General features: G+C 49.6%; 9 protein-coding genes across 9 annotated transcripts; 4 read left to right on the top strand and 5 right to left on the bottom strand.

The window, feature by feature from the left end:
• Positions 1 to 836: 836 nt before the first annotated feature.
• FTJAE_8791 (adenosine kinase) lies at positions 837 to 2,191 on the top strand (the record flags this gene model as incomplete). The annotated part of the gene is made up of 4 exons (XM_037355644.1): positions 837 to 888; positions 936 to 1,448; positions 1,504 to 1,999; positions 2,155 to 2,191. The coding sequence occupies 4 exons, from the start codon at positions 837 to 839 to the stop codon at positions 2,189 to 2,191; spliced, it is 1,098 nt and encodes a 365-aa protein (XP_037204134.1).
• A 631-nt stretch (positions 2,192 to 2,822) lies between these two features.
• FTJAE_8790 (SMG7) lies at positions 2,823 to 5,981 on the bottom strand (the record flags this gene model as incomplete). Its single annotated transcript, XM_037355643.1, has 4 exons — positions 2,823 to 4,453; positions 4,504 to 5,486; positions 5,551 to 5,664; positions 5,896 to 5,981. The coding sequence occupies 4 exons, from the start codon at positions 5,979 to 5,981 to the stop codon at positions 2,823 to 2,825; spliced, it is 2,814 nt and encodes a 937-aa protein (XP_037204133.1).
• Positions 5,982 to 7,148: 1,167 nt separating this feature from the next.
• FTJAE_8789 (uncharacterized protein) lies at positions 7,149 to 7,981 on the top strand (the record flags this gene model as incomplete). The annotated part of the gene is made up of 2 exons (XM_037355641.1): positions 7,149 to 7,577; positions 7,640 to 7,981. The coding sequence occupies 2 exons, from the start codon at positions 7,149 to 7,151 to the stop codon at positions 7,979 to 7,981; spliced, it is 771 nt and encodes a 256-aa protein (XP_037204132.1).
• Positions 7,982 to 8,211: 230 nt separating this feature from the next.
• FTJAE_8788 (G10) lies at positions 8,212 to 8,713 on the bottom strand (the record flags this gene model as incomplete). Its single annotated transcript, XM_037355640.1, has 2 exons — positions 8,212 to 8,355; positions 8,411 to 8,713. 2 exons carry the CDS (start codon positions 8,711 to 8,713, stop codon positions 8,212 to 8,214), a joined length of 447 nt encoding a protein of 148 aa, XP_037204131.1.
• An 807-nt stretch (positions 8,714 to 9,520) lies between these two features.
• On the top strand, positions 9,521 to 10,189 carry FTJAE_8787 (NADH-ubiquinone oxidoreductase kDa subunit; the record flags this gene model as incomplete). Its single annotated transcript, XM_037355639.1, has 5 exons — positions 9,521 to 9,563; positions 9,618 to 9,679; positions 9,792 to 9,938; positions 10,009 to 10,119; positions 10,178 to 10,189. 5 exons carry the CDS (start codon positions 9,521 to 9,523, stop codon positions 10,187 to 10,189), a joined length of 375 nt encoding a protein of 124 aa, XP_037204130.1.
• A 115-nt stretch (positions 10,190 to 10,304) lies between these two features.
• Positions 10,305 to 10,899, bottom strand: FTJAE_8786 (DNA-directed RNA polymerase I and III subunit RPAC2; the record flags this gene model as incomplete). Its single annotated transcript, XM_037355638.1, has 3 exons — positions 10,305 to 10,429; positions 10,480 to 10,696; positions 10,750 to 10,899. 3 exons carry the CDS (start codon positions 10,897 to 10,899, stop codon positions 10,305 to 10,307), a joined length of 492 nt encoding a protein of 163 aa, XP_037204129.1.
• A 7,580-nt stretch (positions 10,900 to 18,479) lies between these two features.
• FTJAE_8785 (uncharacterized protein) lies at positions 18,480 to 19,843 on the top strand (the record flags this gene model as incomplete). The annotated part of the gene is made up of 2 exons (XM_037355637.1): positions 18,480 to 18,682; positions 18,766 to 19,843. 2 exons carry the CDS (start codon positions 18,480 to 18,482, stop codon positions 19,841 to 19,843), a joined length of 1,281 nt encoding a protein of 426 aa, XP_037204128.1.
• Positions 19,844 to 20,826: 983 nt separating this feature from the next.
• Positions 20,827 to 21,969, bottom strand: FTJAE_8784 (sarcosine oxidase; the record flags this gene model as incomplete). Its single annotated transcript, XM_037355636.1, has 2 exons — positions 20,827 to 21,171; positions 21,238 to 21,969. 2 exons carry the CDS (start codon positions 21,967 to 21,969, stop codon positions 20,827 to 20,829), a joined length of 1,077 nt encoding a protein of 358 aa, XP_037204127.1.
• Positions 21,970 to 23,289: 1,320 nt separating this feature from the next.
• FTJAE_8783 (HAL kinase) lies at positions 23,290 to 24,861 on the bottom strand (the record flags this gene model as incomplete). Its single annotated transcript, XM_037355635.1, has 2 exons — positions 23,290 to 23,421; positions 23,485 to 24,861. 2 exons carry the CDS (start codon positions 24,859 to 24,861, stop codon positions 23,290 to 23,292), a joined length of 1,509 nt encoding a protein of 502 aa, XP_037204126.1.
• Positions 24,862 to 25,479: the final 618 nt, after the last annotated feature.

The raw sequence follows: 25,479 nt of genomic DNA, 5'->3' as shown, positions 1-25,479 counted from the left end.
TGAGCGAAGAAGTGAGATACCACGAATACCGAAAAAGGCTTCCATGAGAGAAGAAGCATGCTTGGTTAAAATAATGTCCATTCAGCGATTGTGTCCAATCATGCACACCACGCGTTTTTGTTATGCAAGTGATATATATCCTACCTTGGTGTATCCTCAGCTTCTTGTCATCAATTAGATCGCTCATTGAAATGTTTTGTAGCCTTCACATGAACAATTCCGAGTAGTGAAGCTTAACTTGATGATTGTCGCGTGGGGTTCTTTTGGTAATAGTCAAGGCATCGGCGAGGTCACCGGATCATGATGCGGACGGGTGGTGAGGTAACCAGATCTGGATCGTATGATAGCTGATTGAATTCATTTATATTAAGCAGAGAGCCCAGGCCATCGCTCCGTCAATCATAAATTTGTACCTAGCTTTGATCATACCTACAGGCTACATACATACAGACACTCTCATCATTTAAACGTTCCCGGCCTCCAAGGTACAATAGTTACGGGCAAGTACTAAATCAACAAACCTAGTAGGTTAGTACGTAGGTATTATACATACATACACGGAAATGTTGGCAAGGCCATCTTCTTCGACTCTCTTCTTCCGACTTGAAATTCCTTCCCTCCATCCCTCCTGCCGCCGCACGTGTACTCGCAACTTCTCCAGCTTCGCTCCTTTTCGGCTGCCGAAAGACCACGCCCCACGTTTTTACCCCACCAAGACCAGGACGACGTTTGACCCCTCCATTCACCTCAAACTCTTCCCCTACAAAGCTTCATCTACTTTTTTATCCTCATCTATATCTCATCGTTTCTCTCCCCAAACAAGACAGTCAAGCATCATGTCTGCCGTTAAGGAATACTCCCTTCTCTGTCTCGAGAACCCTCTCCTCGGTGAGTTACTCTTCAATTGCACCATCTGCAGGAGAAATAACTCTCAGTGCCCCTCCAATGCAACCCAACATTTGCTGACAGGCACTTTTTGTTCTATGCAGACATCCAGGCCAAGGGTGACCAGGCCCTTCTTGACAAGTATGGCCTCAAGCCTAACGACGCCATCCTCGCAGAGGAGAAGCATATTCCTCTCTACGAAGACCTCCTAAACAACTACGATGCCAAGCTGATTGCTGGAGGCGCTGCCCAAAACAGTGCTCGAGGTGCTCAGTACATCCTCCCTCCTAATAGTGTCGTCTACCTCGGCGGCGCTGGTGATGACAAGTATGCTGCTATCCTTCACGATGCTGTCAAGGCCGCTGGTCTCCGCGTTGAATACCGTGTCGACCCCAAGGAGAAGACTGGCCGATGTGGTGCTATCATTACCGGCCACAACCGAAGCTTGTGCACGGATCTTGGCGCTGCTAACCACTACGACCTCGATCACTTGAAGAAGCCTGAAATCTGGAAGCTCGTTGAGAACGCTGAGGTCTACTACGTCGGTGGTTTCCACTTCACTGGTACGAGCCCGGTTACAAACCCCCCAAACACCATGATAATGCTAACCAATCTAAGTCTGTCCTCCTGCCATTATGGAGCTCGCCAAGCAGGCTGCTGAGCACAACAAGCCTTTTGTTCTCTCCCTGTCTGCTCCTTTCATCCCTCAATTCTTCAAGGAGGTTGTCGATGCCAGCGCCCCTTACTGGGACTACATCATCGGCAACGAGACCGAGGCCGCCGCCTACGCCGAATCCCACGGCCTCCCTAGTAAGGAGCCCAAGGATGTTGTCAAGCACCTCGCCAACCTTCCCAAGAAGAACACCAAGAGAAAGCGAATTGCCATTGTTACTCAGGGTACCGACCCTACTCTGGTTGCTATCCAGGGTGATGACGAGATTAAGGAGTTCCCCGTTCACGCCATTGAGAAGGAAAAGATCAACGACACCAACGGTGCTGGTGACGCTTTTGCCGGCGGTCTCTTGGCTGGTATCCTCCAGAACAAGCCCCTCGAAACCAGCATTGACATGGGCCAGTGGCTGGCTCGTTTGAGCATCCAGGAGCTTGGACCTTCGTAAGTTCACCCAAACGCATCATTCCTGATAATTTGTGTTCACAAAATTTACTGCTTCATTCCTCTACCTATCTTTCCTACAAACAGCATAGCTCCTTGGCCAGGGCACCAATCTCAGTAAAACGATAACAAAACCTCAACTAACTCTCATGCAGATACCCCTTCCCCAAGCAAACCTACCAGGCTGCTTAAATCTATCAACAACTCATATTGCACATCCTTCTTGGATCATTGAATGTGGTTCGGCGTTGCTGGGGAAAAGGGAAACGGTTTCAACAACGGCGTTTGCATCCAAAGGGAGAATATACCCCAAACTGAGGGCTCCCAAGCGCATTAAGCGGCATGGTATCCTCCACGATATCGAGTATTTGGCAAGCATATTATCTGAGTGAATATAAAACGAATGACTTCTTGCTTCAAAACCCAAGATCTTACACCAACGAATGGTGTCTATACTGTCAGACTGGATGAATACTGACTGAGTCTGAGCCGGCTGGCGAGCAAACTCATCAGCTATCGCACGAGGTCCGAAAACACGGAGCAGGTGAAATAGGCCAGCGTACTGCACCTGTTGAGCTGATCCACTATGCCGTCAATATCTTCAAAAGCTGGCCGACTCCAAAAGACCAGTCCTCGAAGCTAGGACATGTGCAGGTGCTTTATAGCGAATCGTCGGCTATGCAGTCAACCATGCTCCGCCCTGAGTGGCCTAGGCCGGGAACAAGACGTTTTTGAAAACGCAAGAGTCGACGAAGAACTAGGCAGGTCGGAATATCCTGATTTCCACGGCGTCTTCTAAAAGACACGAGAATGGCCTATGCTTTTACTTATTGCCATAAAAGGCAGCCTGCAAAATGGCAGCATCATAGCTGGACGTCGTTTCATCCATTTGAAAACGTCGGCCTGACGAGGATGGTGCAGGATCCTGAACGTGATTGCGATCGTAGCGGCTCGTGTCCATATAGCCAACTCCAGTTGGCATGCCGAGAGTAATCCCATTAGCAGGTGTGCCTTGATACAAACTGCTTGGGTGCGAGAACGCAGATAAAGAGGAAGACGTGGCGTAGTCATGGGGACCATGTGATTGAGGTGCTGTCTCGATGGCCGTGCGGTTGTGGTCATGGCCCCATTGGCTGGATACCGAAGTACGAGGGGCGGAGCTACCAAAAGTTTGAAGCAAGTTGTTGCGATGAGCCTCTTCGGCCGCTGAGCTAACACGGGGACTGGCCATCATGCCACTGCCAGCTCGAGGAGTTGGCATGGTTGGTAGCTGAGGGGTTGAGTTGGTGAAAGGGTCGTCAAATGCGCTAACGGTGCGTGACGTTTTTCTTATAGAAAAGTTAGGACTAATAGGGCCTTCGAAAGCATCCTTGTATGATACCGAGGTATCGTTACCCTTATGGGGTGTCGGGGTGTATACCCAGTCCCAGGGAAGAGGTTCAAACTTGCCAGAGGGCATGGAGCCTGTAGTAGGGCTGGCCTGAAGCATTCCAAAGACCTCGTTCGCAGTTGTGCTATGCATTCCGTATGAGGTCTCATCAGTGGAGCGGAGACCAGATTGTGCCTGTTCAGGGGTAGGAGGCCTTAGGAAAGGAGCAAGCATGTTGATAACAGTGTTATCAGCATCGTCAGGTACGGACTGCTCATGGGGAGGCTGTGTCTCGATAGATGCAGCAAAAGCCCTCCTCGCGTCTGCCTTGGACGCAAGTCGGTTCCCTGTTTGCGTGTTGTCCGAAATGGTGCGATGTCGACTGGCAGTCCTGATGTTGCTCTGGGATTCCCGTGCAGGAGAACTCACAATAGCCACCGGCTGGGAAGTATATTCGTTCGCGGTGGGCTTTTCCTTATACTCAAAAGCAAGGCCTTTCTCGTCGGAGACATGGATGGCAAGAGGGCACAAGTCGTCTCCGGCTAGGAAGTAGGCGCATCGCAGTATGTCCAAGATTCGTGCCAGTGTCTCCTGGAAAGCGCCGAGTCGTCTCTCTGGGGATAGCAGTCTTGGCTTCAAGCCACCGCTCTCAGAAAAGTAGGATCGGCAAGCTTGCGGAACCTGATCCGGGGCAAGGGGAAGCAGACCTTGGGTCTGGACATCCTCCGCGAGAAGGTATGGGCATGAGGCCAGTTTTTCCTGGGTATATGTCTCGTTGCACAATAGTGAGAGGACCTTTGACATAGCCTTCATCATACTTGGCAGTACGGTGCCAAGAGCTTTTCCAGCCGCGAATATTTCCTGGCGACGCGCAGCCAGCCACATACCGTATATACGAAGCAGAGGTAGAAGCGCCTCGATCACAGGGGTTGATTTAGCCGTTGCCGGGTCCTCGGAAGCAGGGTTCTCGCGGCCGACAATATTGGTGAGCTCAGATGTGAGTGCCGAGCAGAACGCAAGAATGAACTGAGCGTTGATGCGCAAAGTATAGTGACAAAAGCGTGAAGCGGCCTGTGTTTGTGCCTCTGCTTTGTATTAGAAACAACAATAAGCAATTCGTGACTAGCAGACCTACCGGTATATTTCTGGGTGGCGATGAAGTAGCTCGACATGTTGATCAGCGACATCCTGAACAGAACCTCGGAATAGTCAGGGTTCTTGGAAGCCATATCAAGCCGATGAAGAACTTCCCTTTCAAGCTCCCCGCTGCCTGCCATGGTCTCATCCCTATAGTAGGAAGCATGAAGTTTAGTAAACCAGGTGACGAATGCATCGCTTGGTCCACGCGCTTGCTTCTTAGGCGGGTTCTTATCCGGCTGAAAATAGCTCTTGAACTTGGACTCAATATTCTGCTTCACGTTGGGATGGGGATCAGCCGTTGCGATGCTCCGGTAAAAGTAGTAAAGGATATCCAAATCTTTGCCTTCCTCGAGGCTTATCATGCCCATCTGGTGGAACGGGAAACCGGAATCGGGTTTCAGATCGTGAGCAAGACTGTAATAGGCCAGTGCAACCTTATAGCTCGACTTCTTCAGGCCTGACTGAACCTGATAACGCGCCAGGTCGCCGAGACAAATGAGAGTAAAGTGGCATGAATTGATGACCAGCGGATAGATCGAATCGGGTACGGGACTGATGAGATCGCTACTGGAGGATCCGTCCACCTCGACGCCTTGAGCAATGCGCTTCAATTCGGGGATGTCGTATCGTGCAGAGAGGCGCTGGACATAACCCTTGTAGAACTCCTGAGCGACATGTAGAAAGCCCAGATACTTATCCCCAAACTTCCGTCGCTCCACATTGCGCTTGTCACCCTTTTGCTTTGGGGTGCTTTGTTTCTCCCCCTTGTTCTTATCCTTGTCGCCAATGCGCTTTTCGTTGGCCGTCTTGTCGGTCTTTTGCTTGTCCGAATTTTGGGCCAAGTGTCGGAGGCGAACCAGGGCTTTTCGATATTCGTTGTTGATACTAGTATGCACCTGCCACATAGTATAGTCGGTACGCTCGGCGACAGCATATTCGAAGTCGAGATAGATGGTCTGCACACAGGCAAGGCGGAATCTATTTTGTGGGGTTGTATGAATTAGCTTCATGAGCGCAGCAAGCTGCATGCGATCTTCCTCACTTATCCAGAACCGTATCCATCGCCTCAAACTGGGGGATGTCAACACCAGAGTTGTTATCTTTTGGAAGCTTTTCCATATGTTTTGTCAGTTGCCTTCGCAGTTTGACTGCCGAGCTAGAATATGTCAGCTCCTGAGTGTTGACCGGGTATGAGCAAGGAATCAGCATGTGGTGTTTGCGCAAGCCGATCAAATCATGGCGTTTTCGTTTTTATTTGGGTTTTTGGCGTGTTGGTTTTTTTTTTTTTTTTCTTTTCGTTGTGGCGGGGTATGATCACACGAGGCAAATCAATGAATGCATGGCTCCTTCACACGTTTCTTGAGGTGAGGGATGATGTTCAACTTACCGCCACGTTATTCTGGCCTTACCAGAAAGATCCGCATGCTCCGGCTTTGCGGCCTGGACGTTCGACGTCGCAGTCTCGGGTTCCATGATCGCGAAGTCGGTAGGATCGGGACGTAAACTATATAGACTCGAGGTTGACGCAGGCGGACACGGATGCGCAGGGGTAGAGGGCAGGACGAAAGGTGTCGCGGCACAATTCTAGAGCGTCGGTATCGAACTGACAATCGTTTCGTTCATGCTTTCTCTGGTGTGGGATCATGGAAAGACTTTCGGTCCATAACTCATTCGCAGATCGGGTCGTCGATTCGAGATTGAGGTTTGACACAGGCACTGGCACCAGACTCGGTTCGCGAAAATGGAATCGTTGGCCGAGGAGACACACATTGGTGAAGAGATGGAGGGAGGGGCGGGTTAAGTACAAGAGATAGAAGGGTAATGTAAAGTAAAGCAAAGAAAATAAAAGTATACGGCAAAGTAAAGTAAAATAAGGCAAAGTCAACACGCGCAATAATAATCGACCCCGAGTTGTACCACAGGTCTATTGTTAATTGCGCCGTAGAGCCAAGCGTAACTTTGGTGAACGTGAGTTGAAAGAGGAGGGAGAAAAGTAGGTATCACTGTGACACCTCCGAGTGATGAATGATTTGATGAATGAACCGCCGACGGGAACCCCTCAGGGCAATGGAAGGTTCAGGCCAGGTCGGGCCAGGCCAGGCTCAGCGGTCGTTCCAAGGCACAACAAAATTTTAAGCCCCCTCCGCCATTACCTACCTACCAGGTACTTAGGTGGTGGTGATTCAATATGTTTTAGTTAGTAGATACAGCCCGTACAAACTCAAGAGTGGCCCGTGCTCCCAGTACCAGCTCCCAACTGGTTTGTAGGTGCTCCGTACCGTAAAAGCTGCCCCTCATCTCCAGCCAGTTCATCAACTGGTTTAGCGCCTGACAGGGTACGGAGTAGACCCCACCAAATATCACACTCACTGGATGAGCTTCTGCTCACCTCCAATATAGAACGTTTTGGATATATCACAACGTCTGGCAGTCCCATCACATAAAACCCGTCCATGTTTACCTAGATACCTGACACGTTGGCTTGTCCTACGCCCAGCGAGAATATAGGCACATTGCCAGTTCGTCTCGAAAACCTATAACAGCTCCCTAAAGACTCACTACCCTGTACTCACCGCTTTGCATCCTCTGAACATTGCTCTCAAGTAATTCTACCTTTCCAATCAAGCTCACAACGAAAGGATGAAGCGCTCACGAGAGCTCGAAGAAGATATAGATTCCGATTCTGAACAGACAAACGCGGAACCGTCCCTACGTCCAGTATCAAAAGTAACTCAGCTTGAATCGGCCATCGACGACGAAGAGGATACCATAGCCATGAGGTGCAACTTGCCTCCGCACAGAGAGCCTCTGGCCTTTAGATCCTACGACGAATACGAGGTCCATTACAACAAGTCCCATACTAATAGGTGTCTTGAGTGTCACAAGAACTTCCCAAGCGAACATCTGCTCAACGTCCACATTGAAGAATACCACGACCCTCTAGTGATTGTGAAGCGGGAACAAGGCGAGCATACTGTGTGTACTATACCCTGGCTTTCCATCGACCATTACGAGTCTGCAACTGACCCCTTGCGCTTCAGTATTCGTGCTTTGTCGAGGGATGTGAGCGTAAGTGCATGACACACCAGAAGAGGCGTATGCATCTCATCGACAAGCACATGTATCCAAAGAACTTCTTCTTTGCCGTCACTAGAGACGGTATTGACGGTAGGCGGTCCCTGCTAAACGATGGCAGTCATCATCGCCGCCGATCATCAGCCAACTCGCAAGCTATAAAGAACTCTAGGCGTCGCGCCAGTCTCATGGAGGGTGAGAATGTCTCTTCACAGCCGGAGGACACATCAAAAGAGGCACCAAAGTCACCAGCGGTGAAGAACGTGGAAAACAAGCAGGAAAAGCACAAGCCAGCCGACACAGAAATGGCAGATCTTACAGGTGCCATGTCGTCACTATCCTTTGTCCCACCGAGTGTCCGGTTTGGACGTGGAAGAGCTGGCTTTTCCAAAAGATGAAGCAGAGATGATGTTTCAGACTGGCTAGGAGTATCAGCACACTTTTGGTAAAGACATGATGCGGCCAATAAAAGGATTTTCTACCTCATCGCGTCGATATATATCGCTTTTGCCTCGAATCGTTATCGATGCGTGTTGATGAATCATTAATACGCCCAACGCCGTCTCTTCCTGTGAACTTGCAGGTGTTTCCTCCATCTAGATCGCCTTCATATTCGCGCTTGTCGTGTTTAGTCGCTTGATGCGCAGCCTCTGCAACCGCAGCTGACGCACTCAATGTCTTGGTCACCCTTAATCTCCGCCCGTGGAACACGACAGATGCATGTGCTGTTGAAATTTGTTTCCTTTGTCTGGATGCAGCGCAGACAGCATAGCTAGGCAGGGTCAGCATGGATGCCTCACGAGACAAACGGCGGCTGGGACACTGACCTTCTCATATCCTTGTTTCTTCCACTTCGCAATCAACATCGCGTCCGCATAGCCGTTTTTCAGCAACCAATCGTACAGTTTCTTGCTAATCGCCTCCTTCTCGTAGTATAACTCATATACGTAGCGGCTTCGTTGATGCGAGATCTGGAAGATCTCCCACTGCGCCTGGTGCCTAGGACCTGATGGCGGTGGTTTGTTCTGGGCATCCTTCATCTTGTTGGAAAAGATGAGCAAGTCATTCTCAATATCCTCGAAGCCATCAGGCGGCGGTTTTCGTTTGGACGAGTGTCGAATAGCGGGCATCTTTGGTCGTGCGTTGGCTTGTTGAATTTGTTGTTATTTTTTCCGAGGATGTGTTCCTGTCGCAAGAAAAATGACGTTGGAAAGTTGCTGGCTGAGGCCAAAACTACCTAACCTAAGGTAGTACCTAACTGACTTAGCCTCCAGTGCCTGATTGATAATGGAGTGGAGGCGACCCAACTGCTCTCTGACCCAGTAAGAGAAACACTAGCAAACTCCCGAAAGAAGAGATGAAGGGCAAACTACTTGGATACTGAAAACAATATGAGAGCTCTCGTTCCTTTTCTTCTTCTTTTGAAATATTCCCCCTGACAGTTTTAAATTATGAACGAGATTCCAGTGTCTTACTGGGCGAATCTTTTCCCGGGCCGTCGGCCACAGGGTACTTTAGCGGTTGCAGGGCCTACCTAGACTACCAAATGGAAGTATTAGACACACGAGGTACAGAGTTCCTAAGTTCTTAGGCAACGACGAACTGGAACACAGATTTAATGGTCCTTATTGGTTCTCTACCCAGTAAGCGATTATTGAGAAGAAAAAAAAAGGATTAATTTTTTTTTTTTAAAGAAAAAACTAATGCTGAGGCTATTATGTAGATATCCTTAAACTTTCAGATGTTTCTGCTGGCCGCTGACAAAAAGCAGGCCTATGGGTGGAAGATTAGGTTTCGTGGCGGTGCATTGATGTGTGGCGCTCTTCCACGTGACCGTATCACCGCGGTGGTTTCGTGCATCTCCCGTCGGCTTCGGGCATCTGGGAAACGTCAGAGCAGATTGGTTTCCGACGTCAAGAGAGCATTGATTGCCCACCATGGCCATTACGCCGACCCAGTTTGCTAAGAAGACGGCGCAGTGTGAGTTTTGGTGTGTTAAACTGCTTTCAAAAACATTACTGATGCTTTGAATAGCGGCCAATTGGTCTGATGCCAAGCGACGAGTGTTATCCTCCTACCGAGAATGGATTCGAGCTGTATGTTTTGACGCATTCTCCTGTATCACGATATCCCTAGTCTACAAATGACTTCTGGAGAAACTTGTCCGGTGGATTTGCGGCCGACCAGCTGCTGATGAACCAGGTATAGGCCCCCGAAGTTCAAACCATGTACAACATGCCCATGCCCGTCTCTGCCATCCGAACCCGTATGCGGCAAGAATTCGAACGACAACGATTTGTGAATAAGCTCTCTGTTGTGGACGTTCTTCTCTTCAAGTCCCACGCCGAGTACCAGGTGCGCTGAAACTCCACAGCCGGAACGAATTGATGTGCAGGAGGGTTTTATGCTGACCTCATGGACGTAGGAGACAATGAACTTCTGGAAGCAGACCAATCATATCATGGCCTACTTCAAGGAGGAGAACTTCCGAGGTGACAAGCGACTACCATCCAGCTTTATGACTGGCTTCCTCGAGGTGAGCATCGAACTACATGACGCTCTGCTGAGAATGAGGCGGCTAACAGTATGCACAGGGTCGCAACTAGGCAACAAGGGCTTGTGTATATATCTCATTGAAAGGGATTCCTCAAAACGCCTCTATTTCCATCATGATCCATGTGAATGCAAACACTTTTAAGTCCTGAGCACATAATTTCGGGCTCATCGGTCAATTCCCTGCTCTGCGTTGTAGGCCTCCCTCTTGGTCCAGAACTCATCGGCAACTACATCACATACTTCTTGAACATCGACCAACCCCTTCTTGAGAGCGTCAACTGCAGTTCCACCTAAATACTTGTTAATAAGTACAGACCCGCGAGGCATTGCGTATACGTACTGTAGGTCTGAATGCGGATGTTCATCTTGGGCTCTGAGGGATGAGGAATAGAGTAAGCACAGAACTCAACATCGGGGCTGCCATATGTTAGTTGGGCTTCATAGGACATGCTAGGTAATACAGACTTTTTCATGATGATATATCTCAGCGCGTTTCCGAGCGTATGGCCTTCATCAGTGAACTCGAAGGAAGCAGCAGTGTCTGTTGAGCCAGGAAGCTAGTGATGTGTCAGTTGATATCACGTTGTGTCACCCGTGTTTCTGTGCTTACGATTCGGACTCTCTGGGGCTCAATCTCCTCCTCCTCTTCCTCATCCTCAACATCCTCGCCATTCACCTCAGGCTGCGCGGAGGCTGGTGCGTCCTCCATGTTGGTATCCTCAGCCTGTGGCTGCTCCTCCTTCTTCGTTCGCGCGGGCATTTTTTCGCTTGTGAGAAGTAAAATTGTAAGCAGCGGGAGGTCCTCTTCTGACTCTGATTCTTTTTGGTTTTGGGTCTGAAAGTATGGATCTGTTGTGACTAAAAGAGATATCAAGCCGTCTCTTGTACTGAGAATTGTTTCTTGTAAATTTTTGGTGAGGCTGAGATGTGGCGCAACGTGGGGCATCTCGTTATAATTGGAGAAGAAGAAAAAGGCATGTCTCCTGATTGGCTCACTCACTACATGTTTGTTCTACTCAGTCATTCATCGTGTTCTATTTCGATAGGAACACGAGTCTCTTGCGAATTGTCTGCATATAGCGCGGAGTGTAAAAATATTTATATACTATTTGGAAGTTATAGGATATCGGGTCAGGACAGTTGAGCCGCTGCTGATCTTTATTCGATCTGGCGCAACCTTCTTTTCCCGGCTGGTCTCTGTAAATCATCAAGGTTAGATGAAATATAAGGCTCACCAACACTTCCCTGGAACAAATTATATAGTAGTGTATAAAATGCAATTGTCGTTTCGAATACTGTAGTCAGTCTGTGTTCTGATCGGTTTGTAGTCTAGATGTCATGGCCACGGGTTTTAACGTCCGCCGAATTTCAACGTAGCGAGCAATTTGAATGATTGTTGGATGATGTACATTCCTCAACTGTCTATTTGTTTCCAATGCGGTAACACATCACCAAATATCAATATTGTCATAGCTGCAGTGCATCCTAGGTAGGTAGTTAAGGCGCCTCCGTTGGGTTATTAATGTGGTTCTGAACTGCTACCCTATATCATGGGTAGCTAGATCTATTCGCATTGTCACCACAGTTGCGTGTTACCCATAAAGTTATTACATTTCATGCCATATTGCTAATAAATATAATAGGGCTCTCTCTGGCGTTATACTCGGGGTATTGTTTGTCGGTATATCAATGTCTACCTATGCGGTCATGTGTACCTATGTCGAAACCGTATTTCTCCCATGTCCCGTCCAAGCTGGAGGGGGAAAAAAAGACTCGCCTACGATCAACCTACAACGGCGAGTTTATAATTCGGAGGTATACATACTGTCTACCAAGTGATATAAATGTGACCTACTGTTGTCATTCATCATATACGAAGACTACTATGTACCATATCGTGCATCAATCTTACGCTACACACAAGCCTCATGTTATAGACATCATCAAAGCAGTGCAACCAATATAAGATTAACAAAAGATGGTCGTGCTAAATATAGGCCACCCCGATTAGACCGGACAGACTGAATAAAGGGCTGATGTTACCTACTGCATATGCTCGTTCACCAACACTATTAGAGCGGTATGGGTACAGTGAAAGCCATCATTTTCAACCGAGCACTGCTTTTGAGCGAGAGCGCATGAAGTTACGCGACTTACAATACATTTATATATGCAATGGCGTAGGCACAGCCTTTCCACCGTAACTCAGAGAGTAACAGCATCATCCGCCGTGTTACATTGGTAGTCGAACTCAAGTTGACATCGTCCGTGCTCGCATAGAAGTGATATCCGCCGCATACGGAGCATAGTTCCAACTCAAACGAAGTAAAACCTTATGGTATCGGCAAATTGTTTCGACAAGCTCCAAGGGCACCCCAGTATCGCTTGCAACTCGTAATATAGCGCAAGCATTAATGTTTTAAATAGCAACTCTTGGTGATTCTCCAAGGTCCATATCAGGTACGACGTCGCCTGGTTGTCGAAATAACCTCACAGAAAACCATACAGCCCTTTGCCGCCTGACATAAGCAAGCAGGCAAGATGCTGTAGTCCAGTGAATGAGAAGATGACAAGTACGTACACCGTATCCGTATAGTGAAGGGATAAGTCGAGATGACGGCTAAACCACATAAGGTATTGACACGGATTAGCTCTGATCATGTTTGAAGATAGTAGGGATGAACCAATCAATGGGCTTTCCATGGACAATTCGAAACAGGTGCAAACGACGGCGCCCAGAAGAGGGTGGCTGCAGAACGTATTGGGCATTTGTGCGGCGTCGCGTCGCAGTAGCGCGAGGTGTGTGGTGTCAGCGCAGGTGGAGGAAACCCTCCACAAAGCTGCTAACCTGAGACGTTGTCTCAGGTGAGATGAGGTTCGACGAACGAACGAACGACGACGACGACAGCACAGTCAGTCACAACACAGCCGCTGTTTAATGAGAGAGAGCTGCAATTGCAATTGCCCAGAGTTACAGGCCTGGCAAGCAGAAACAAAGGCTGAAGGCGAGGCAGAAGCGAAAGTAGGAAGGGAGAGAAACCTGATTAATATACAACTAATTCTTTCTTTACAAGGCATGGATTCTAGAGGATGGGTTAAAGGCCTCCGTGGCTAGCTACTTTCTGGCTAAAACAACCAAAAGCCACCTGAGGCGTTGGCGGCGGGAGATGTGCGGCGCCTATTCTTTTTTCCCCTTCCAGCAAGGGTCATTGGCGTTGGCGTTTTTCTTCTTTTTCCTGTACTGTTGACTGTTAATATCAGACTCTTGGGCTACTACCTAAAGGTACCAAGCGATCCAAGTCTCATGAGTCGTTAGCCCAATGGAAGGCCCCATTATGAACCAACTCCGATGTGAAGAGTTTCTCTCTCCATTCACGGGCATGTAGAGTGCGTGCGTGTGAGGCCGATGAAAATGATGATTCTGCCTGTCACTCTGTCACAAGTGGTTGGCCAGAATCAAGACAAGAGGACCGATCAGAGACAGGGGCATACATACTATGTACAAGGATCGTCGTCATAAAGGCGGAAATGGAGCGCTGTCGATGCAAGTGAGACTCTTGAACGTTTACACCAAACGTGATATGGCGGGGGCCAGATATTGGATGTTGTGTTACGAAATGGAACTGTTCTCCAAAATACGCTCAAGTCCAGTTGTGATATCGATCAAGCCAGATTGACTTTTGCGGTCACGATTCTTTGACAGTCAAGGGTTCTATTCGAGGAGTTTCTCAGGCTTGGAGGGAAGGATTGTCAGTTTTTTTCTTCTTTCTTTTCTCTTGTTCTGTAAACGGTACTTTTTTCAGACATGATTGATGAACATCAGAACGTACGCAGATCATTCCGGAAAATCGCAATAGGGAGTGTGGATAATGAAGATCATGATATTTCGAAAGGACATGCTGAAGCAGTAAGACTATTTGTTACATACCGAGACAGTTGGAGGTGTTGATGATACTTTGCAAACTTCCTCTTGTTATTCTAACTTATAAAAGCGAAACTATTGCCTTATCATGGTGCACGGTAAGCGGGGGTTCAAAAGAGGGGACCTCTGAGGGGAGGGAGCTCAACTGTAAACGACGGTCCGAAACAATCGTAAGAACATATCCAGACGAATGGACACTCCTTTGTTCCCAAAATTCTCTATCCGTATGGCCCCAGTGATTTCAACAGGCAAACATCCTCGGAGGGATGGCATTTCACTATCAACTTGTCCAGAAGCCCTTGTGGTTTCTAGCATAGCAGCTGCTAAGGAGGTTTGCTGTATTATCCAGGTGCACAATATCCGTCATCAAAGGATCGTCAGGGCCCTAAGGATGTTTGGGGGTTCCGGGGCGAGTGAGGGGCAAGTTTCAGCGTGTGAGAGAGACGGGAGAGTCTAGAGAGCCTAGAGAGCCTAGAGAGCGCGCGAGTTGAGATGGTGGGGAGAGACGACGGGACGTATCATTGAAAGTGGGTTCTTTGGGGGATGCACTGAAGATTAATGAGGTGCCAGGTGAAGTACCCAGTAAAGAGCCAGGGTCGATGTCAATGGCCACGAGGCAGTCATGGCACTCCAAAACTTCTTTGATATGAGGATGTTAGTTCTGCCTCGGAATGCCTTCTCCTAGCCATTGGATAAATCGAACTCTGGCAAGGGCGACCCATGCAGCCATGTACTCGAGCCCCATTGAGGAAGGCCCCCGATCTCACCTGCCTAGGGTACATGCGTGGCATTTTTGACTTCCGTGGGTGGTGAGGTTAGTACCTACCTTATGTTGACCTTGCCGACCTAAAGGCAAGACGTGAAAAGTAAGGAAACTTATGGTACCTTAGTAGGTAGGTATGGTTATACACCTATACGGTGAAAATATCCCTTACCTTAAGATGGGATGAGATTTCAGAAGGTACCGCTTGCCGGTAAACGAGAATCGTTCAAACTTCTCATCAGCAACAATATCGAATCGTCTAATGAGCCCCCCTCCCCCCCCAAACTCCTTTAGTGGTCTTGGTTTGCTGATGACAGACAAAGGGCAAACTATCATTGGCTGCTCTTCGATAGTATGTCAATCTTTTGTACATTAAAACTACAGGTACTACAGTGACTTCCTCGTGGACCGCTGAACAAGTTAGGTTGCATCGTTCTTCAGATGACCGGCTCTGGCTCATCCCGAACCACCAACCAGCGGCCTTGAGACCGCTAGCGTACCAGCGCCATGGGGTTCACTAGCGGCGAGCATCAATAGAGCCTTCTGAAAAGGGTGCTGATACTGGCTGCTACAGGAATGAGAGGGAATGGTTTTCAGATTCTAGACATCCCTGGAGGCCATCCACACCATCCCCCCGTTCCAGTAAGACCCTGAAGCTGCCACCGGAAACACGGTACGACAGGTGGTGGTACGGGTCACAACGAATTTGTCCTCAGAAGTGATCTGAGACCAACGTTATGAACCCAACATACTGCTTCTCAACAGCCAAGTGCTTATCTGAGTGTCCGAGATCGACACAAGAGGTATGTATATATCAAGGCTGAGGAGAGGTCAAGTCAAATTTGATCTTCAACACCAGGGTTTAGGTGAAGCTCTATAGGGAGACCCTCCAAAGAGAGAGAGACAGAGAGAGCCTAGAGAGCGCCTGATTAGAAGATTAGTCAGTCGTCAGTCAAACGAATTTGGGATCAACGAGTGGAAGTAAGGAACGACGGGTGATGGAGCCAGATACTCCATGCTCGGTACGGAGTACATTGGAGGCAAAGGACATCACATGCTGGCTGAATGGAAAATCGCAACACACATCACGGCCAATATAATAATTACACACAACTCGTGCGCATATGAGGTTCATGGCCGATAGTTCGAACAGGGATCTGCGACCAAGCTGGAGCAACTGGGGCCACGTCGAAGGGTTTGCCAGTATGTATGTACGGAGTACGGTAGTATTATCAATATCAAACCGCCAGCAACGGTGGGAGGAAAATTTATGTCAACGAGGTCAACGACGAGTGGCCGACGTTGGCTTGGGTCGCGTGCAGCCAGCAGCAGGATTCAGGTGAGGACCACCCCGGACCCTGGTTCGCCATGCCTGGTGTGCTGTTTCCTTGAGGACGTTTGTTGGCCTGTCAATTCGTCAGTTCTATCTACTAGGTAGGTATGGATGTATGTAGGCCCCGGATAGCTGCCATTGTCTTATTCTTGTCCTGTTAGTTGGTATGGTTCGATCTCCAGGAACCGCTGAGCTCTGGAATAGGGGCCTTTGCACCGCTCCCTGTTACGTTTTAGGGATGTATGTGTAGGCAGGCTGGTAATTAGTAGTTGGTCCTTTCTGAGGCTTTGGATTGGTGCTGGATAGTCTCACACCCCTTGACAGACTTAAGGCATGTAGGTACATACATACATACTGCTGCCAACCAGGCGCACCCCAGTAATCTTTTATTCTTTCGATCGCATCCTTGTCCCTTGGCTCGTCTCGCCGGGTTGGATCCATTGCTTCAAGATACGAACCAGGCGTCGTGCTTTGTGTCACTTTTCTCCGTATCCCCCCTTCATAAAATACATGGCACCAAATAAAACATCGCCAGGTTCCCAACTGACCCCTCATTGATGATCTGGTGAATCTCTGCTGTTATTCCCTTCTTCGCCGTTGTCGAGAGATTTTGACGCCATCTTGCTTGACCATTGCGTCCTCCTACTACCTCCATCTGCGTTCGAGAGCCTGACTTTTTGATTGATACGTGCAACCGGAACTGCGGCTATCTGTGATTGCTCGCAGTCACTCCTGTACTGTACTATTGCTACCGCCCGCACCAACGCCTCTCCCTCGTCACATCTACAGACGGTTGTGAGAATCGCTTCATTCGCTGATCCATTGCATTTGGCCCACGGTCTTGCATATTTACGTTGCTGGCTAGCCGCTTGAACTGCCTGCACCGTCAGTACTTACAGGCCTAATCACACAGTCAGTCTTAGCATCTATATCGACAAGAGAGGATCTTTGTAGTCGATTTGTATTTGGGACCTAGGTGGATTTGGATTTCTCTCGCTATATACCAGACTCGACTGGCACCCGACAGTTATCAGGAACATCCATCCATCCATCCACCCACCTCCAGAAGGACAGCCGCCAAGAGGTTGCGCTACTGTACCTCTCCAATCGACGGGACCCGACGGAATAAGCAATTCTGTGCAGGTGGTCGTCTCCCACTACAACGACCAACTGAACTTGGGAACCAACTAAAACCAACTTGGTTGAGCGAAACCAGGCGAAACACGGGCCTGCCGGGCTGGAGCCAACATCCAACCCAACCCAACCCACCCCGTACCGAATTTGATAAAACAAGTCGCGAGTCGATCGACCGAGGCCACTGTTGACGCCCCCTGGCTTTGTCTTTCACTCACTCCTTCGACTTATTAGTACCTATTCATTTACTCGCAACTGTACTCCGTAACTGCAACTGTAACGAGGAGAGGAAAACAACAACCGGGTTATCTCTTTCTCTACCCATCCTCCTGCTTGGTTCGTCATCTTCGTTCTTCTTTTCTTTTCTTTTTCTTTTCCTCTTTCTTTTTTCCCCTTCTGAATCCCCCATCCTCCCCCCCGATCTCTCTACCTCCCGTCTTGCATACAGAACAAGGGAAAGCAAATTGGATCTGGCTTCATTTGCTGCTTGCTCTGCTCTGTCACATCTCGCACAGAGCTGAACCGCCCGCTTTGAGCTTGGACCCAAGTCAGAGCGCGCAGGGCAAAGAGAAGAGCGAGCCGTCGTCGAACCATCCACTACCACCACCAACGGACCAACCAGCTTCTATATCTGGTCTCTGTCGCCTGAGCTGAGCTATCGATCGGTACATACATAATATTGTTCCTTCCTTCCAGCCCATCTCAGCTCCAGCCCGGCCTCCCTTTGTGTGGTCCTGGTTCCAATTAGTTCTCGACGTTCTTGTTTTTGGCTTTCTTGTCCGTCACTCCCGCGACAAGACTCACCCAAAGTCAAATCGAATCGTGTGCTGACTCGAGTCGGCCACGTTCACGATCGTTTCCATTCCTGTCTCACTTTACATTTACGGTCGTCTCCGACCGATTCGTTTCGATCCGTTTTTTTGGGCTTGTCTCTGCTGTACTCGCTAGTCAATACAAGAAAGGAAACCTCTAGCTAACTCGCGAGAACCCAGACCCAGAAAAACCCAGGTACTCGGCTCACTCTGGCTCGCTGACTGGCCTGGCCTGGTCTACCTATTCCCTCCTGCTTCTCCTTGCAGCTGTCCCCGTTCCCGCTCTTGTTCTTGTCTCCTCACAACACGAACCACCTGTCGCCATTTCCCACAACCCTGCCCTCGCACTCTTTTCATTATGAGTGCTGCAATTGCAATGGCTCCCTCTCCCGCTCCTCACGAAAGGTTCTCCAACCCCGAACTACCCGCTCCCTCTACTTCGGCTGCCACCGTTGGAACTTCCCCCTCCGCACAACGGTCTTCTCTCAACCTTTCGACATCGCATGCGACAACCCAATCCTCCACCAGCAGCAGCCCGAAAGCTGCGGGCCAGGGTGCCAAATCATCACCCTCCAGCGCGTAAGTACATCTAGATCCTTTCAATCAATTGACTCCGTCGTCGCCATCAAATTGACCACTCCCTTGCTCACTTGCCCCTGCAGTTCACGATCGGCCGGCGCGCCCCCTAAAATCTTCGTCAAGAAGGAGCCCGGCTCTCCCAGCATGACCCATACACGACCACGACCACGCAAACTTGACCTGTCCAAGAATACGCCCAAATCTAACCAACCAACTTCGGCACGACCCATGACAGCCCGTGACGGCCTTGCTATCCAAGAAGTCGGTATCGCCTGCCTGTCTCCTGGCTTTGTCACCCAAGACCCTGTTATGAAGGAGCAGCTGCAGCGAAGCATGTCAGTTCGAGAACAACAACGACACATCATCGAAGCTAGACTTCACCAGCAATCTGCCAAAGGGGACGGTCCCGATAAAGATCCCGTGTCGCAGTTCGCCGCCAAGACGCCCGGCATGTCCAGAAGAAATAAGGCTCCTGGCCTCTCCATCGTTGCGCCCTCCCACGAGCAATTTGCCAATGAGAGAGTTATCCAGTCTGCCCCTCTGGGTCACAGCTTTACAGGACGTCAACATCCTGCTCCCATGACCCGTCACATCACCAACCAGCCATCCAACCTTTCGAGTACTTCTCATATCCACCACATTCCTGCCACTCAAACGGCCAATCGACTACCGCCTATCAGCGATGTATTTGGCCAAGGCCTGTCAGCGCATCCCGATAATGCTCCTCAGCCTCAGTCTCTCTACCCCAATGGCCCCAGCTCTCGTGGGCCGATGACATCTCCTGGCCATCCTCCACCTCCCCAGGCCCCTACGCCTGGACGAGGTCGTGAGTACAGATCCGCTGAGGAAGCGCAACAGGAGCTTGCTGGTGGGCGGCCGGAACTCCTGCCTAAGCTTGTTCACTATGGTGGACACCAGCCCCCGACACCCCCTTCCCCTGCTCCCGGCAGTCGACCTATGGATGCTTCACGAAGCGCTAGCATCAGCAGGCGAAGGACGCGCGCTGAATATGAGGACGGCAGCCCACCATTGGGCCACGGACCTGCTCCCACTCGTCGTGGGCCCTTTGGTGCTGGACGCGATAGCCCAGAAACCCAGCGAGCCAAGAAGGAAGAGTTTATCCGATTATGTGAACGCGCGTGGGATCTATTTCACTCGTAAGGCCTCAAAAGATAATAATCAACAATAATCTTTACTACAACGGCCAGCTCGCTTTGGTCATTTTCTCAGCCTAATAATCCAGGCGTTATTTCTGTTTATTACTTGAACCATCTTACTGTGTGGTATACGTCCGGATCGGCTTTAAAAGGTTGGATGATACGGCGGTTCGCGGAACTCGAGGTTCATTGGGTGGACATAATGTTTTTGGAAATCTTGACGACGCTATGAATACTGCGCGTCGATATTCCGAATGTTCAGAGGCAACAAACCTACATCAACAATCTACTCCTTCGTTCAAAGCACCATCCACTTATCGATTGACTGGGCTGTAGTGTGGTTGTTGATCATGGGGCTCTGCTATTTCTTGAAGTAATCGCAACGGATGCTTCGCAACATCGGGACGGGGACAAGGCAGATATCCGGCCGTGGCTCTTTATTTATTTTATTCTATTTTTATCTATTCTCGTCTTGTATTTGGTTATTGGAAACGGCTTGGTCTGGTGGGCTGCCAGATCCCGGGTATGAGCAAGATGAAGGGGGTTTGATTTATGTTTTTCTTCTTCTTGCATACTTGTGTCGTTTTTGGCCTGGAATTGGCCTGGATTTGCTTGGATCTATTATTCGCGATGGTCTTTGTAGACCTCGCGTGGTGTACTGGAAGGGCTTGGAAATAGGATGGAATTCCAAACAGGATTGACATAACTATCAAAGCGATACTTGGCTCGCAAGTCTCCGTAGTTTCCTTTGTGACATAGATAATCCATTCCTTGAAATACAGGTAATCTGGTTACAAAAAGAAATAAGAAAAAAAAGAAACGAAAAAAAAAAAAAAAACACCCTATTCATATATATCATGAGTGGTCCGAATATACAAGACGTACATAACACATATAGTATATTGAATTCACAGACGTAGAACCTCTGCAAAGGACCCCTCTTGTTCTAATCATTTCCTTGGTCATATCCGGCCCATCAAGGACTGACTACAGTTTGCTGGGTGTTGTCTTGGGAAACCCAAACTTTGATATGTCATCAGTTGTCTTCCCATCCAATGCAAGCTCAGCAGTAACTCGGCCGATAGCCGGAGCAAACTTGAAGGCATGGGCATTACCGAGAGCGAGAATAACATCCTTGTGCTTCTCTAACTCGCTGATGATGAACTGTCGATCCGGCGTGATTGTGTATTGGCAGGTGACGGTTCTCAGCTCATCGCCTCGCTTGGGAATGAGCCTATCCAGAAATCCGTTGAGCTTGTTGCTCAGTCTCTCTGAGGGCCGCCAGGTACGCTCTTCAGGATCCATGTCGTTTATTCCAGCGTCTTGGCCAGCCTTGAGAGCGGGTTCGCCGTAGAGGGGAAAGCCATAGAACCACTTCTCACCTCCTCAGATCCAAACGGGGAACTTGTCGTTTGCAAACTGTGCTTCATGCTCGCGAGAGGGCTTGAAGTAGGTTACCTGCTCCTGCATGACGGTGATGGGGAGCTCAACGCCGAGTGGCTTGAGGAGCTTGTTCGTCCATGCATCAGCAGCGATGATGACCTTGCGAGCGTGATAGACGCCTTGAGACGTTTCAATCGCTACGCCTCCGCTGGGCTGGGGCGTCACAGCCTCGACGTGTGTGTTCTCCCTGAGAATGGCGCCGTTGAAGCGAGCCTGGAACTCGAGCGTCATGACAGCCTTTGCGGCGTGAACAATGCCCGAATCAGGGGTAAAGACAGTATCAGCTCCCTGAGGGACATTGAACCCAGGCCATCTTTTGTTGGTCTCCTCGGGCGTAAGAAGCTCATGGGGGACATCGTTGGCATCGAGACTAGTAGTAAAGTCACTCGATGGCGTCGGTCCCTTCTGTGGGAGAAAGACAACGCCTCCCGTGATAGTCAACATCTTCATCCCCGACCGCCTCTCCAGCTCGGCCCAGTCTTTGTAAGCTGACCGAGCGAGGGCGACGAACTCGGGAGACCCATATGAGGTTCTGACAATGCGTGAAGTATCGTGCGAAGCGCCGTGAACGTGACCCAGCTCGAATTGCTCGAAGCCGACAACTCGGGCGCCTTTGATGGAAGCATGGTAAGCTGCGGCGCTGCCGAGGGCACCGAGACCAGCTACGGCGACATCGTATTGTTCCATCGCCTGCGTTTGTAAGAGAGGGTGTGTGTGTATGTACCAGAAAAGTGTGAGGATGGTAAACTTGAAGTCAGTAGACTATAGGTGTGATGTGATGATGGGGTGATTATATACCTAGCTATTTATCGTTTCCCGACTCTGGAACTTGAGCTGCCTATCTGAGGAACAGCCAGCAATATCAGTTACATCATGAGCTAGAGGTTACCTTTGGCTACCATGCTGTGTCACTGCTGAGCGACAAATGCGACGATACTTGGGTTTGGAGGGTTTTCACCAAGACTCGGAACATGCTCCCGTAACATCCCCCTGCGAATTACACCGGATAGGCTATCCGATTCACGATATCAACACTTTTGTAGGCAAGGTCAGAATAGGCATGTCTGAATAGGTAGTTTATGGCGAATCATGTCACCGGCTACCTGTGCCGATAGTCAGGATGGTGCCGGAGTCGGAGGATGCTTTGAGAGGCGGAAACGTGCCTCTCTCATCACAATGAAGTCACGGGGACTGAGCCAGGAGAGAAGAAGATAGTCTAGGATATGTGCTCTTGGCATCTTTGTGCTGACATGAGAACAACGTCTTGTCTATTCTGCTTTGCTTCATGTTTCTTGGGTCTCGATGACAGGAGTATATATCATCGACGCCTCTTTTCTTCTTGACCTCTGGGGACAGACATATCCAAAACCAGATAGATGTCTTTGGAACTGAACTGAACTTCCTGTCTGCTCGGCTTGAGACCTCTTGGCCTACCAAAGGTCTCTTTCTCTTTCTTCCCATGATTCATATCCATTCGTGTTTGCCTTGCACCGTCCTGCCCTGCCTTATCTCTACCATCGCGCGCTCTGACTTGAAAACGTAGCCTCCTGTAACAAAAATTGACTTGGTGGGTGAATAGACTGAGCCTCCCTGTTCCATCGAGCCCCTGGGTTATTAGCAAGCCCTGCCGTCCTGTATCATAAATGCAAGGAACCGCCACCCTGCCAGGACATGATACGCTTGAAAATGATTATAAAGGAAAGAAAAAAAAAAAGTCGATGTTTCTGTTTACAATACGCCCAACACCATTGCTCGATTAAAATAACAAAAGAAATAGTCCAAACGATGGGTCGTCGAATCATCATAGTGGCTTGACGTGGCTTGCTTCGCCAAACGCAGCCATCAACGCCAACCCGCTATTCCCGCCCTCTCGATATTGGCCATCCTTCTAGAAGTCCCTTTCGTAGTTGGTCCGTTACCGTAGGCCCTGCTCAAGTCGATTACTCATCGAGTTTGAATCGCTCGAGTTGAGAGTCCCCAAATTGACCGGCATCCTCACCATCTTCTTCATAGACCCTCTTCACCAGCCTTGCATAGCTTGATCTCACGTACCCATTCTGACTTAAGGACCTGAGCGGCCGTCAAGCGTCGAGTCGGGTGGGGGTCGAGAACGGAGTAGATGACATTGCGGCATCGCGCCTTGTACATAGTTAGCACGGGCTGCACAGTACCTCAGGTCCTTATCGCATTGAATGAACTTACCCGATGAAGAGATTCGATGGGGCCGTAGCCCTCCTCATCACGGCGACCCTCCAGATAACGGGCGTAGAACTCATCATCGTCCTTCTTGGCCAGTCGCCAAAGGTGTCGCCCTGTCCTCATTGCCATGAAGATGACACCACAAGCCCACACATCTACAGCTCTGGCGTCAAACTCCTTATCCGTGTATTCCTCGGGGGCAATGTATGGAGCAGAACCGCATAGGCCAGATACCATATGCGCATCTGTCTCCCAAGCCATTCGGAAACACTCTCCGTTGCCAAAATCCGTAATTTTGAGGGCGCCACGGGTCGTCAGGAGCAAGTTTTCTGGCTTCAAATCACGGTGCGCTACACCCATTTCATGAAGATATTCTACACCTCGCATCATCTGCTTGAAGAAACAGTCGGCTTCTTGTACCTCGAGCTTCCCACTTGAGAGAACGAGAGTGTACAAATCTCCTCCAGCGCAGAATTCCATGACTTCGCAGTAGTCGCCCTTGGCATCCTTAAGCAAATCGAGTGTGTGAATAACGTTGGGATGCCGAAGCGAGGATGATATGCAGAATTCGGCTGTGAGTCGCTTGCTATACTTCTTCTCTGTCTCTTCTGGTCGGCGTCGGAACTCCTTGACAGCAAAGAGCTTTTCATTGCTGCCACCAATCTTCTTGTGGGAGATTCGAACAATGCCAAAAGCGCCACGGCCAACCACCTCCTGGCATTTGCCGTATTTCTCGACCAGGGTTGTCGTTGCGCTGGGCCCACCTTTTCTATCGCCAGCTTCTTCTTTTTCTTGTTGTAGTGTATCCACCCAATTTGAAACGAGCGATAGATCGTGCTCAGCGGCTGCATCCTGCTTCTTGCCGATGATCGCTCTCCACATATCCGAGAGCTTTTCCTGACGTCGACTAGATTTTAGATGATGCTCATGGCCGCCCTGTGCTTCCAGATTTAGAACAAATCGTTGAGAGGGTTCCTTGCCACTGGTCGATTTCGTGGCTGGTTTGGCTGGTGTCGTGGCCTTGTCAGTCGGTTTGAGCGAAGCCCTGTCGCTACCCTTCTCGGTGGACGAAGTCTTTGCCGCGGGTGTAGAGGTGCCGTTTGTGGAAGAAGCCCGCGGGCGATTAGGTAAATCGACAGTCGAAGGGGCGGGGGTCGGAACTCTTGACGTATCCTTGGACGAGAACATGCGGGTGAGACGGTTCTTTACTGAGGCTGTTGGCTTGAGATGCGTGTCTGAGGGAGGATGTTCATTATCAGTAGTTGCACCATTCTGTGGTGCTAGACCAGGGGACTTCTTGACGCCATCTTGAGATTTAACCGAGGATGGTTTCGAGCTCGATGCGGAGGGCGGTTTTGAGGAACCAGATGCAGTGGGCATTTTTGGAAGTGAATACGAGACCAGAGTCACTGTCTCGGGCGTTGTTGGTGAGGATATTTACGGCGAAGAGTCGAGAAAATAAAGTGACGGAAGAATATGCGACGACCTGGTGCGACACCAGAAACAGGCGTCAGCGAGCACGACTCGAGCAAGGGTCTGTTGCGCAACGGATAAGTCTAGAAGCAACGGTTCAGTTGGCAGGCAACCTAAGCCAGCGTACAGCAGTAAGCCAGGTAACAACAGAAGTGCCGAACGCAGAAGCGCGAGATTTTAGTTTCTGGCCAAATGGCGCAGCGCAGCGCAGAACGAGATTGACGAGTGATCAAAAACAGGACAGTGGGGGATATCTGAGTTGTCTTTGGGTTACCGATCTTGGCGGGGGGTGGAGATGAGGCGAAGCAAAAGGCGAGCGGCAAAACGTATTGGACTGAAATGTACAGTATGCAAGTACTGCAGCGTAGGTATCGGATTGTAGGTGTTGATAGTGGCTAAAAAGCCCGTACCAAGAGTGGCGGGTTTCTGTGTCTGTTCCGCTCTGTTGTTGGTAGGACCGATGTAGTTGAATGAAGGACCCGAACAATGCCGACAAAGAGCTTATTCCGAGGTAGAGCTATCGAG

Source organism: Fusarium tjaetaba (genome assembly GCF_013396195.1).
Source record: "Fusarium tjaetaba strain NRRL 66243 chromosome Unknown NRRL66243_c0000193, whole genome shotgun sequence".
NCBI lineage: Eukaryota > Fungi > Ascomycota > Sordariomycetes > Hypocreales > Nectriaceae > Fusarium > Fusarium tjaetaba.
Note: the sequence above shows the minus strand (reverse complement) of the source record. Positions and strands in the feature narration are given on the sequence as shown.